Here is a 13,206-nt window from a genome sequence, read left to right as displayed (position 1 = left end):
GAATTGGCCTACTTCGAACCGCGCTCACCTGAGTTTTATTCCAGTTCGTTGGACGTCTAAATTTCTACGTTGTGTTTTCGTCGTGTGTTGTGTGTTTGTGCGTTGTGTCGTCCTCTGTGTGTTCTGTCCCTTTCTGTACCAAAACTCCTTCCTTCCGATCCTGTTCCCGTCCCGCTTCCTTCCTTCTTTCTTTTCAGGTTCCACAGGTAAGTATTTTCAAGCGGTTCCAGCAGCGGCAGCAGTAACTTTCTTCCACAGCAGGCGCAACTACGATGGCGGACAACTTCTTCTTTGCAGGCAAAAACTCCTGAAACGGCGCGCGAGAACGGCGGAATGGACCAGGTTGCACACCAGTCAAACGGGTAGGTAGCACAGGTAAATTTCTTCTTCCACAGGTACACAGAAACGACTTTACTTCGTAATAAACTACAAATTTTATTCAGACCGAGACTTTATTTCTCTAAGTCTAAAACGTAAACAAAGTTCCTCTCAAGGAAAAGCAACGCGATCCGACCGCGACGACGATTTATTTCGACTGGTATTTGGCCCAGGCAGTGTGAAGAGGAATGCAGAAAACCATGCAGAAGTGCGCGTGATCGGGACGATCAAGACTACCACTACCACCACCCTGCCGTGTATATACGCAAATTATAGCAAGAGAATTTATGCTACACGGCAGGGTGGCGAGTCAATTTTACTCTTCAACCGAACAGAAACCATGAAAAATGATTTAAAACAACTTCCCAAAGAATGCAACCATATTTTAAAAACATGCTCCAAATATTTTAAAACTTTGAATTGTGATTTCATGAAATAGTGTTTTAAGTTGAATAGCGCTAGAATTTACATTTTAAAGGCAAATTCAATTACAACCTATTTATTCACAAGTTGTAAATACTTGTTCTGGAAAATGATATTTGCCATGAAAAACAATATTTTTGCATGATTTTTTCACTTTCAACCTTATGGTTACTGAAGCAATTTTATTGTTGTGGAGCATAGATTTTCAATGTCCAAACACTTTGAATAAAAAATGCTGCTCAACAAAAAATACTATTTTTTTTATTTGGTACGATTTGAGAGACAGCATAAAAAATTAGAAAATTTATATATTTTCTCATGATTTTTCTACAAGCAGTCAAGCCATTGAATGATCCTCAGACTCATTTTGACCATTGAAGTTGCTGTTCTATACAATACAATCAGAAACAGGATCAGAATAAATTTCGTTAAATTTCAAATTTCCCGGGAAATTTGTTGAAAATTTCCCGTTTCCCGGGAATATTGTAACCCCGGGAAATTGGACGCTCTAGTTGCATCGTATCAAAAAGTGGACAAACTTGTAGGAAATTGGACGAGCTTTCTGAAAAAAATACACGCCACTTATATGAGATTTTTTGATTTTTATGTCTAAAACTTAAATTCAAAGGTGATGTCACGATTTTTTTTTGTTCAAAATTTTTGAGGAAATAGCCTAAGATGTTACCAACAGACTGACGAAAACTGCAGGATGGTATGTCTCTCCTAAAAAATACAAAAATCATTGACTAAAACTGTTTTTTTGAAAAGTGGTCTAAACGTCAAAATTTTTAAAAACCGGTAGTGGGAATCGATTCCCCAGACAATTTTACATAAAAGTCTCCATATTGACCATTGTCCTATGTCCAATTCTTGGGAAGATACAGCGGTTTTAAAAATAAAAATGTTGAAAAAATGGGTTTTTTGGTGGTTTTTGGCAATTTCTATATGACAGACTTGGTTTTTCAGTCTGGTAAATATTTTTACCGGAAAGATCGTCCAATTTCCCATAAATTTATCTGACAGCATTTCAATTGGATGTAAGAGTTTACAGATATAAGCTAATTTACTATCCAGGTTTCTACCACACTGAAAAAAATATTCTATTTTCAGTTATTAGCAATGTAATTAAGCTTATATCTGTAAGCCCTTACATCCAATTGAAATGCTGTCAAAGACAAATTATGGGAAATTGGGCGAGCTTTCCGGCAAAAATATTTACCAGGCTGAAAAACCAAGTCTGTCATATAGAAATTGCCAAAAACCACCAAAAAACCCATTTTTTCAACATTTTTATTTTTAAAACTGCTGTATCTTCCCAAGAATTGGACAATGGTCAATATGAAGACTTTTATGTAAAATTGTCTGGGGAATCGATTCCCACTACCGGTTTTTGAAAATTTTGAAGTTTAGACCACTTTTCAAAAAAACAGTTTTAGTCAATGATTTTTGTATTTTTTTTAGGAGAGACATACCATCCTGCATTTTTCGTCAGTCTGTTGGTAACATCTTAGGCTATTTCCTCAAAAATTTTGAACGAAAAAAATTCGTGACATCACCTTTAAATTTAAGTTTTAGACATAAAAATCAAAAAATCTCATATAAGTGGCGTGTATTTTTGTTTCAGTGTATTTTTTCAGAAGCTCTTCTAATTTCCTACAAATTTGTCTTTGACCACTTTTTGATACGACGCAACTGCTTCGAGATACAGTAATTTTTAAGTTGCAAAATACAAAACTATTTAAATACCTTACACCCTTCTCAAATGTTGTTTTCGAGAACTATTGGCTCCATATACACAACAATGGCTTATATATGTCTAGGATAACATGTCTATAAAGTTTCTTTGAAATCGGAGAGGGCCGGGTACAAAAGTACCAGAAAAATTCCTGATTTGAGCTGGAATTGCTCTATTTCAACAAACGATATCGTATATAATGGTTCGACTTGGATTTGGACGATTAGGGTGGTTTTGAAAATCTAACTTTTCAGTAATATTTTTGGGAAATTTTTCGTCTTCTAGAAAGTTGCTGAGCTTGACAATCCAAGCAACTTTGTCGAAGAAACCAAAATTTTATTGCGTAATCTACGCCTTCTACGACCAAATTCAGAGAAAGTTGCAGAGCTAACCTTCAAAAATCAGTTTTTTGAACGTAGCAATTCAGGGTTAAGTTTTAGAGAGCACTTTTAAAACTCTGAAAAACAAACATTTTTAAGTTCTGACAAGTCTGTTTGGATTTAAGGGTCAAAAGTTACAGCCATTTTAAGGTAAAAAGATGTTAATTTAAAATTTAAATATCTCGAAAAGGTGCAGGTCAAATTGTAAGCGCTAGGTTGCATTCGAAGGAGGAGATTTAGCTTAAAACCCCAGCGGTATTTTCTTTGAACTCGAGATATCTTCATTTGAAAATGTCTAATTTTCAAGGGAAAAGTGTTTGGGACCACCCTAATGAAATTCTAAAATTATCCAACTATATGTTTTCCATGTAATTTTGCCCGCTGAATCTGAATCTGCCCTCAGAAATTAGCCAAAGTGTCAAAAAAAAAAAATGATATTTGGTCATATTTTAGGTTTTCTAGGTAAAACTACCATTAAACACAACATATGATCAAAAATCGATTTTTTTACTATTTGGCTCAAATCTGAGGGCAGATTAAGATTCAGCGGGCAAAATAACATGAAAAAACATTTAGATGAACAATTTTCGATTTTTTTCTCTTTCGAAAGCAACCTGGGTTAAAATTTGGTCTGCGCCTTATCGAGATATTTGAGTTGTTAATTTCTTTTTCAAACTTAAAAAAAAACTCCAGATTTGCATCTTTTTTACCTTAAAATGACTGCAACTTTTGACCCATAAGTACAAGGTTTGCTCAGATGCTTTCTCTAAATTTGGTGGTAGATGGCGTAGATTACGAGATAACATTTTGGTGTCTTCGACAAAGTTGCTTGGATGAACTATTTAGAAGACAACCAAATTCCCAAAAATAGTCCTGAAAAGTTAGATTTTCAAAACCACCTTTATCGTGAACCACCCTAATTTTGATTCAAACCAAAAGTTGCCCTTTTCCATTTGCAACAATTCTTCTCAAGACACCATGCAAAGCTCCAAAACGTCACCATTTTTCGGAAAATCCATTATCCACATAATGTTGCGTTCTGGACCGCTGTGCATTGTGAAACATTCTCGCTTGACGAAAAGGCCTACCTTTCTCTACTATAAATAAAAGTTGGGTAATTCTCTACCAACTCACACGAAATCGGGAAAAGTTGCCCCGAACTCTCTTTGATTTGCGTGAAACTTTGTCCTAAGGGGTAACTTTTGTCCCTGATCACGAATCCGAGGTCCGTTTTTTGATATCTCGTGACGGAGGGGCGGTACGACCCCTTCCATTTTTGAACATGCGAAAAAAGAGGTGTTTTTCAACAATTTGCTGCCTGAAACGGTGATGAGATAGAAATTTGGTGTCAAAGGGACTTTTATGTAAAATAAGACGCCCGATTTGATGGCATCTCTGAATTCCGAAAAAACGTATTTTTCATCGAAAAAAACACTTAAAATGTTTAAAAAATTCTCCCATTTTTCGTTACTCGACTGTAAAAAAATTTGGAACATGTAATTTTATGGGTAATTTAATGTACTTTTCGAATCTACATTGACCCAGAAGGGTCATTTTTTCATTTAGAACAAAATTTTTCATTTTAAAATTTCGTGTTTTTTCTAACTTTGCAGGGTTATTTTTTAGAGTGTAACAATGTTATACAAAGTTGTAGAGCAGACAATTACAAAAATTTTGATATATAGACATAAGGGGTTTGCTTATAAACATCACGAGTTATCGCGATTTTACGAAAAAAAGTTTTGAAAAAGTTACTTTTTGCGTTTCTCTTTGTTTCGTCGTCCGTGTCTGTCGCGGGTGACCATGAACGGCCATGATCGATGACGACCAACTTTTTCAAAACTTTTTTTTCGTAAAATCGCGATAACTCGTGATGTTTATAAGCAAACCCCTTATGTCTATATATAAAATTTTTTGTAATTGTCTGCTCTACAACTTTGTAGAACATTGTTCCACTCTAAAAAATAACCCTGCAAAGTTAGAAAAAACACGAAATTTTAAAATGAAAAATTTTGTTCTAAATGAAAAAAATGACCCTTCTGGGACAATGTAGATTCGAAAAGGACATTAAATTTCCCATAAAATGACATGTTCCAAAATTTTTTACAGTCGAGTAACGGAAAATGGAAGAATTTTTAAAACTTTTTTAGTGTTTTTTTCGATGAAAAATACGTTTTTTCGGAATTCGGAGTACGCCATCAAATCGGGCGTCTAATTTTACATAAAAGTCCCTTTGACACCAAATTTCTATCTCATCACCGTTTCAGGCTGCAAATTATTGAAAAACACCTCTTTTTTCACATGTTCAAAAATGGAAGGGGTCGTACCGCCCCTCCGTCACGAGATATCAAAAAACGGACCTCGGATTCGTGATCAGGGACAAAAGTTACCCCTTAGGACAAAGTTTCACGCAAATCGAAGAGGGGTCGGGGCAACTGCTGTGTGAGTTGGCGGAGAATTACCCAGTTCCAAAAAGTGATACTTTTCAACGCAACTTCCGAAAAGTTTTACTTTTCAGCATTGAAATGGGTTCTGAAAAGTTGAACTTTTCAGATGGTTAAAATTTTGAATGGAATTTGTTTTTTCAACACTCATCGTTTTTACCCAACTCGGTAAACCTTGTTGGATAAATGTGCGACTCTTGCTGAAAAAATCTTCTTTTTGCCATTTGTTGCATAAACCACTATTTTGTAAAAGATAAGAAAGTTTTCGATAGATTTGCTTCAAATTCATCCAAGATTGGACCAACGATTAACGATGAACACCCTGAAAATTAAAAAAAAATTGAATTAATGACCATCACAAAAAATGCCGGTGTCCCAAAGTGAAACAGTGAAACTATCATAAAATATTTCGATCATACGAATAAAAATATTTTTGCAATTCCGCTGTGAAACTGTCACTTCAGTACTTTTTGATTACATCTAAAAATGAAGATGAATTTCTTTTTGCAACCATGATTTAGATTTTTTGAAAAAATCAGTATTGATTAAAAATCATTAATTGTTCAAAGATTTTTTGCACATCCTTGAAATTTCTGGAAAATTGTCATTTAATGCATTAAAGAATAAAAAAAATAAAAAAAAATGTTTTTTTTTGCAAATCAAGTTTTAGTGATAAAAAGTGGAATTAAAAATCCCAAATTTGTTTTACCGTGTATCATTTTTTCCAGTGTAGCCCTTATCCATACCTACAACTTTGCCGAAGACACCAAATCGATAAGAAAAATCTTTCAAAAGATACAGATTTTTAATTTTCATGCATCATTTTTGTATGAACAGCTGCCAAATTTGTATGGAAAATTATATTTCAAAAGATACAGATTTTTAATTTTCATGCATCATTTTTGTATAAACAGCTGCCAAATTTGTATGGAAAATTATATTGACAATACCGAAGCACCAAAAAATTTTCAGACGGATTGAAAAATACAAAAAAATTAATAAAAAAAAAACGATTTCGTAGAGAATTGCTCTTTGTAAAAACGTCAAAACTATTCTTGCGATTTGTTCTCCATCCGCATTGACCTTTTCTCGTCTTTGATTCTCCTTTTTATTAGGGCAATTCAATGGCGAAATATTGTAATTTTCATTGAAATATCTTGTACAGTTGATTGTGAATGTTTGTTTGACGCCATTGTTCAATAGAGCTCTGGAGAAAAAAATGATCAAAAAAAATTTTTTTATTTGCAATATTTGTTATTAGGGAACTGTTTTCCAATTTCCTTTTTTTCATGTTTTTTACCATGTAGAAGGAAATACACTTCGTACTAGCTGTAAAATTTAAAAACGCTATTTTTAAACTCACCTTGTGAGATAACAAAATTATGGACACTAAAATGTCAAGCACAAAACACCAACAGCCCTTCCCTTTTAGCAAAAGATAGCACCGTTTTTTGCACTTTCCCAGCGTTAATAAATTCATACATGCCACACCGACCTCACCGTATATCGGTGTCACGCCCTGCCTCTTTATTAAATTAAAATGCAGAAATTTTAATATTCCAACACATTCCTTGCAGCAGCTCAATGGCGCCCCCTCGTTTGAAAATGTACATCGTCATACATTGGGTATAATATGGTTGAACCCATCTCAAACAGGGTCCCCATCAACACGCAGGGGTTCACACGCAGCAGCTGGAGCCGCCTCGAAGAGCCTTTGGGGGATTCCAACGACGAGGACGAGGATCCCAAAGTGCCCCCCCAGGCACAAAACACTCACTTTTGCGCCTTTTTATAATGAAATTTATATTTATATATTTTTTCCTGGCCTTTTTTCTGTGTTTCCTTTTTCTCCTTCCTAGAAATGCCATCCCAGCTTGGGTTTGAGGAAAGAACCTTTGGAAAGGAGGGGAAGTTATGAGGGTAAACTCTATAGAATCTATTAAAAATGGTTTTATTTTGTCTTGTTTACTTGTTCTAATAGCTAATTTTTCAGGAATCCTTTTAAAATTAGTGACGTTGAAAAAATTGACAGCTCATCAGTTAGATTTCATTGGGAAGAAAACCAACTTGAAATAACGACATGATTCGAATTTCGGACACTTAGTAGAATATCATTTTTGTTATAGCTGGCAAAAAACATGTAACAAGCTGGAAATGTATCAGGATGTAGTATACTACAGTCAGTTTTAAGAGAATGCATGCAAAATATATCTTTTCTGACAATTTTTCATCAGAATTTTAAAATTAAAATGACTTGTTGTGCTTCAAATCCCGGACACTGATAAAAGCTGATTCGGAATCCGGACACTTTTTCTTCGAATTCTGGACACTCGATTTTGCTTATGAACCGCACAAATTTGGACTCAACCCAAGTAGCATTTTAGGCTTTATCAAAGCTGTCACAGCCGCTATAAAACCTATCAGCCAAAACCAACATTAAAACCCAAAACCCAAAAAGACCGCAAAAGGTTGTCACGGCCTATCTCTAAAACCTACATAGGAGTTCAAGGCTTTACATCTGAATCCCTACAACATCCTCAAAGCCTTGATAAAACCTTTGTTAAAACCTAGTCAGGAGTTAAGGAAAAATGACATTGCATACGTCTTCAAACGTCTTATGGCGAATAGGTTTTATTTTGGCAAAATATAATTCTTTGTCTTGTTAAATGATAAAATGGAGATGGTTTGCAAAAATGGCGATGATAAATAAAAGATATTGGAGGTAATCAAAATAATTTGAAAACTTATTTCTTGCAATTGGTGGCTCAAATTCAGCTGCGGTTAAAATTTTACTAATAAATGTAAAGGGAGATAGAGCCAAAAAATCAACTCGCTTCATAAAAAATCATAATTTGTAATCAATTGCAATTCTTTGAAAAAAAATGTTCAAATTAATTATTAACAATAATCGCTATATATTAATTATATCAGAAATTCAGCATAAATTAGTGTTTTCGGAAATTTTAAATCAAATTTCTCAGTTCTCAATTTTTACGGCGTTTAGCGCCGTATTTATGCACTGCTAATTGGCCACGATAAATGCTTTTTCAGAAGCTTGTGGTTTTAATTAAGCTTTTTGCAGTCCCAGTGGCACTTGACAGCTAAAACACCCTTGATTTTAAAGGAGCATACGATAAAACCGTTTGGCATTTTCAAGACTCTCTTAAAACTTTCATAAAACCTTATTGAATGCCATTTAGCTTTTATTGTCACAAGGTTTTATGTCCGAGGCATGAAACCCTTTTAGAACCTAATAATTGGCTCTTGCTTATTGGTTGCGGTGAATGCCCAAATAAAACTACTAAGCAATCAAGATGCTACCATAAAACCTTGATAAAACTTGGTGGTGGCTAGTTGGTTTAAAAATGTTACTTGGGAAATGTTAGTGAATGTCATTCTTTTGGTCTCAAATAAGTTATTAACATCAAAACAATCGATGAGCAGTTCTCTAGGATTTCGGTCATTCGATTTTTTTTTGTGATTTTTAATCCAGCTGAAACTTTGTTGGTGCCTTCGGTATGCCCAAAGAAGCCATTTTGCATCATTAGTTTGTCCATATAATTTTCCATACAAATTGATGTATGAAAATTCTAAAATCTGTATCTTTTGAAGGAATTTTTTGATCGATTTGGTGTCTTCGGCAAAGTTGTAGGTATGGATACGGACTACACTGGAAAAAAATAATACACGGTAAAAAAATTTGGTGGTTTTTTTATTTAACTTTTTAACACTAAAACTTGATTTGCAAAAAAAACACTATTTTTAATTTTTTTAATTTTTTGATATGTTTTAGAGGACATAAAATGCCAACTTTTCAGAAATTTCCAGGTTGTGCAAAAAATTATTGACCGAGTTATGATTTTTTTTAATCAATACTAGATTTTTAAAAAAATCGAAAAAATTGGTCGCAAAATTTTTCAACTTCATTTTTCGATGTAAAATCAAATTTGCAATCAAAAAGTACTTTAGTGAAATTTTGATAAAGTGCACCGTTTTTAAGTTAAATCCATTTTTAAGTGAATTTTTGAAAAAGGTCACAGTTTTTCATTTTTTAAAATTAGTGCTTTTCAAAAATATTTTTTCAAAATTGGGCAAACATGTGCACTAATTTAAAAAAATGAAAAACTGTGACTATTTTCAAAAAATTCACTTAAAAATGGATTTAACTTGAAAACGGTGCACTTTATCAAAATTTCACTAAAGTACTTTTTGATTGCAAATTTGATTTTACATCGAAAAATGAAGTTGAAAAATTTCGATAGTTTATAAGAAAATATGCTAGAATCTATAAGGAAATCAAAACCATAAATTTCTGCTTTGCCTTCCCGGTCCATCGGACGCCTTTGAAATATTCCATTGAAATGTTTCACATTTGGTAAACTTATAATTTTATTCTATATATTTTTGGTATTAACTACAGCGTTGAAATAAACCATAAATGAAAGTTGATGTTAGAATACATCAAATAACACAGTTTTGACATTCATAATGCGAACTTATAGGCAAATAAATGATAAAACAAGATGAGGTGTCCGGGTTTCGAAGCGTCCAGGAATTCGAATCATGACGTTAGTTTTTTAAACAACAAGTTGCAAAATGTATATTGATTTTATAAGGTAAGTCGGCTCATGCTAATGTTTTGGTGTGCTAAACAACCAAACAGAAAAAAAAACCCGTGAAGTTTGCAAAAAAAATAACTTTTCTGAAAATTTTCATGAAAAATCAGGGTTTCTTGCTAACTATTTTTTGACAGCTGAAAAATCTGCCTTACCTTATCTTATCTATATACACCATATTTTTTTTTTCAGTCACCTTTTTTTAAACGATTCTCGATTTACGCAACTTTTTTTAAGTCATGACTTAAAAAAAGAATGTCCATGACTTAAATCGAGAATATGACTTAAATTAAGAATCTTTGGGAATTCGTAATTTTTCGGAGAGTTTTCAAAATGTATCAATTGTATGTTATTTAGTAAGAGCAAGAGCTACCAAAGAAACAAGTTGAAACTTCTGAATATTGACTACGGATCCTACTCAGACTACTTTAGTGAGTGTGGTAGCCTACAGTGCATTGTTGGGATTGATCTGGGTCATCCAAGGACTCCCTAGAATTAAGATCTGTGACTCTACCGCCGTTACAAGCAAGAGGTCGACGGTTTTTGAACCCGGAACATATCCGCATAGCTTCAGTGAGTATGGTAGAATAGTTTGCGATGTGTTTGAATGTCTTGGGTCATCCAAATACTTCCTAGAGTTAAGATCTGAGTCCTTGGATGTCCCAGAACATCCCAACACATCATTGAATTAGTCTATCATACTCACTGAAGCTATGCGGATATGTTCCGGGGTCAAAAACCGTCAACCTCTTGCTTGTTACGGCAGTAGTCCCACAGATCTTAACTACAGGGAGTTCTTGGATGACCTAGATCATCCCAATAAGTTGTTACAATAATGATCTGTAGCCTACCACACTCACTGAAGCAGTCTGGGTTGGATCCGTTGTCAAAATCTTGAGGTTTCGACTTTTTTCTTTGGTAAGCCTGTTGCACAGGTGTTCCAAAACCATGATAAATTGTTTTAATAACATTTCTTAACAAAATACAATTGATACCCCAAGTAACATTTTTTTCCAGGAGTTCTACAAGAGCACTTCAAGATAGCTACAGCATAGCAGTTTGGACCGCGGTAGGATAAAACTCTCTTCAAGTACTCTTCCAAACTCCTGAAGAAGTTTTGAAGAAAATTTTATCCTACCGCGGTCCAAACTGCTATGCTGTAGCTATCTTTAAGAGCTCTTGTAGAACTCCTGGAAAAAAATGTTACCTGGGACATTTTGAAAACTCTCCGATAAATTACGAAATCACAAATATTCTAAATTTAGGTCATATTCTCAATTTAAGTCATGGACATTCTTTTTTTAAACGATTCTCGATTTAAATACCCCCATTTCGTTGTGTAAATCCAGAATATGGTGTACTTTGGTCATAGGCAAACAGATCGCTACAAGACTACTTCTGTCAAAAGTGGTAAATATTATTATCAAATTTTTAGATGATAATCTAATCTAACACAAATGCAGCCAGCCCGATGAATGCATGCTGGAAGGTCTTGTGATTAGATTACGAAAATATATCACAAAAGCTGAAGCGGCCAGCCCTACTACGTTGTGTTTACCGCAGATAAGATTCTGCGAACGGATCACATTTCACAGAACCTAAAAGAGGGGGAAGGATGCGTGGACATACCGTACCAAACGCTTCAGTTTTTTGATTGCACCGGTGTTGTGTGTAGAATGTGTAGGGTTTCGCCTCTTTCCCACAGGTTCCGTCACCCATCAACCGTGTACTCACCGATTTCCTCTAAGGCACACATGAAAACTTCCGGCGCCATGTACGGTTTGGTGCCAGACATGCTGCAGGCCAGCCCGTCCGGCTGTAACCGGGTTGCGATGTTAAAGTCGGTGAGGTGCGAGTGTCCTGGAATGAAGAGAGAGAGGGAGATAGAAGGTCAGAACAGAAGGTTTCATTGATGCAAGGGGAAAAGGGTTAACAATATGGATGAGTGAGCTGTTTGGAAGAGAGGGTTTCGAAGTTGAACTGACCGTTTTATGTTAAGCCTGGTTTTATAATTTTCAAAAGATGCTTGTTTTTTGCTTTCCGTAGAATTTTAAGTGTGTTGATTTTCTAGCTTATCTGATAGCAATACTTAAAAGTTATCTTAGATTTGCCAGACAATGCAAAAGAGCCAACCTACATGAATATGTAGAAGGTACAAATTGTGCAATCACTTCTCGGACAATTACCATAGCCTCTAATGTTCATGACTGTAACTGAAAGGGAGTCAGGCTCTCAAGTATATCCGCTGTGTTTCCGTTCCGGCAATCACAATGAAATCTCCTCAACCCCATCCACAAGCTGAATCCGAAATTTGCATCTCAATTCCCAGCCCAGCGCAGTTGGGCACGAACTTGAACCCGTAAACGGAGAGGAACCCGCTTGGCATAATCTATTTATTGCCACCAGTCCTAGTCCAGGTCCGTGGGGCAATCCGAAGCCAATTCGGAAATCACGCTTTGCATCGTAATCCGATCCCGGCTAAAGAAAGGATCAGGCCGGAGCGAAACATTCATGAGTTTAGCCGTCGTCGTCGTCGTGCTGATGACGGGTCTCTTAACGAGCAACGAGAGAAGAGCAGGAGGTTACGGCTTCATGGGCGGATTCCTGCGAGAATACTCGGAATCATCTCCATTTCAACTATTCCAAATGCGACTAAACACGGTGGCGTTACGTTTCAGTTCGTACCGTTTGAAGGGGTTTCAACGGTTGCTTCTGTTGTTGACATAAGCGTGCCATTTGGAGAGGATTGTTGGGAACATCGGAATCTATACTGTTAGGAAACCGTTGTTGAACTTATCAACTTGTAGTTGAATCCACCAGTAAGTGGTTGCTGCCCTCCTGATAAATCACGTGGCTAACGCTAACGCTAACGCTTATATAGCTCAGACAATATTAAGTTGAGTGCTGCCACCTTTAAGCAATTTTAGGAACCATTTGTAAGCAGTGCGCTGAAATTGTTACGCCCTTTTTGTATCAACCAAATCAACAGGGACTTATGGGACCCTAATCCGGATCGAATCGAACAAACCCAGATAAAATCTGTTCAGCCAGTGCGCAGAAATTTGCTTATTATAAGAAGTTGCAACGCCCATGACCTTTTCCTAAGGTGCTGCCACCTTGCTTGCAATGAAAATATCGTCGCACAATCGCCCATTCGTTTTGAACCCGTTTGGGAAAACGAAATTTCAAATCAACGACTCGTGAAAAATACGAATCAGATTAACCTCCTT

At 35.5% G+C, this 13,206-nt stretch overlaps 1 protein-coding gene across 1 annotated transcript in view; it reads right to left on the bottom strand.

Annotated features, from left to right (window-relative positions):
• LOC120413316 (serine/threonine-protein kinase 32A-like) overlaps positions 1–13,206 on the bottom strand; it is a 360,996-nt gene that overhangs the window by 40,565 nt on the left and 307,225 nt on the right. Inside the window, exon 8 of the mRNA XM_039574084.2 lies at positions 11,711–11,836. Coding sequence (XP_039430018.1) covers positions 11,711–11,836 — 126 coding nt within the window. The remainder of the gene's footprint in view (positions 1–11,710; positions 11,837–13,206) is intronic.

The sequence above is a fragment of the Culex pipiens genome, chromosome 1 (assembly GCF_016801865.2).
Source record: "Culex pipiens pallens isolate TS chromosome 1, TS_CPP_V2, whole genome shotgun sequence".
NCBI lineage: Eukaryota > Metazoa > Arthropoda > Insecta > Diptera > Culicidae > Culex > Culex pipiens.
This window is presented reverse-complemented; position numbering and strand designations above follow the sequence as displayed.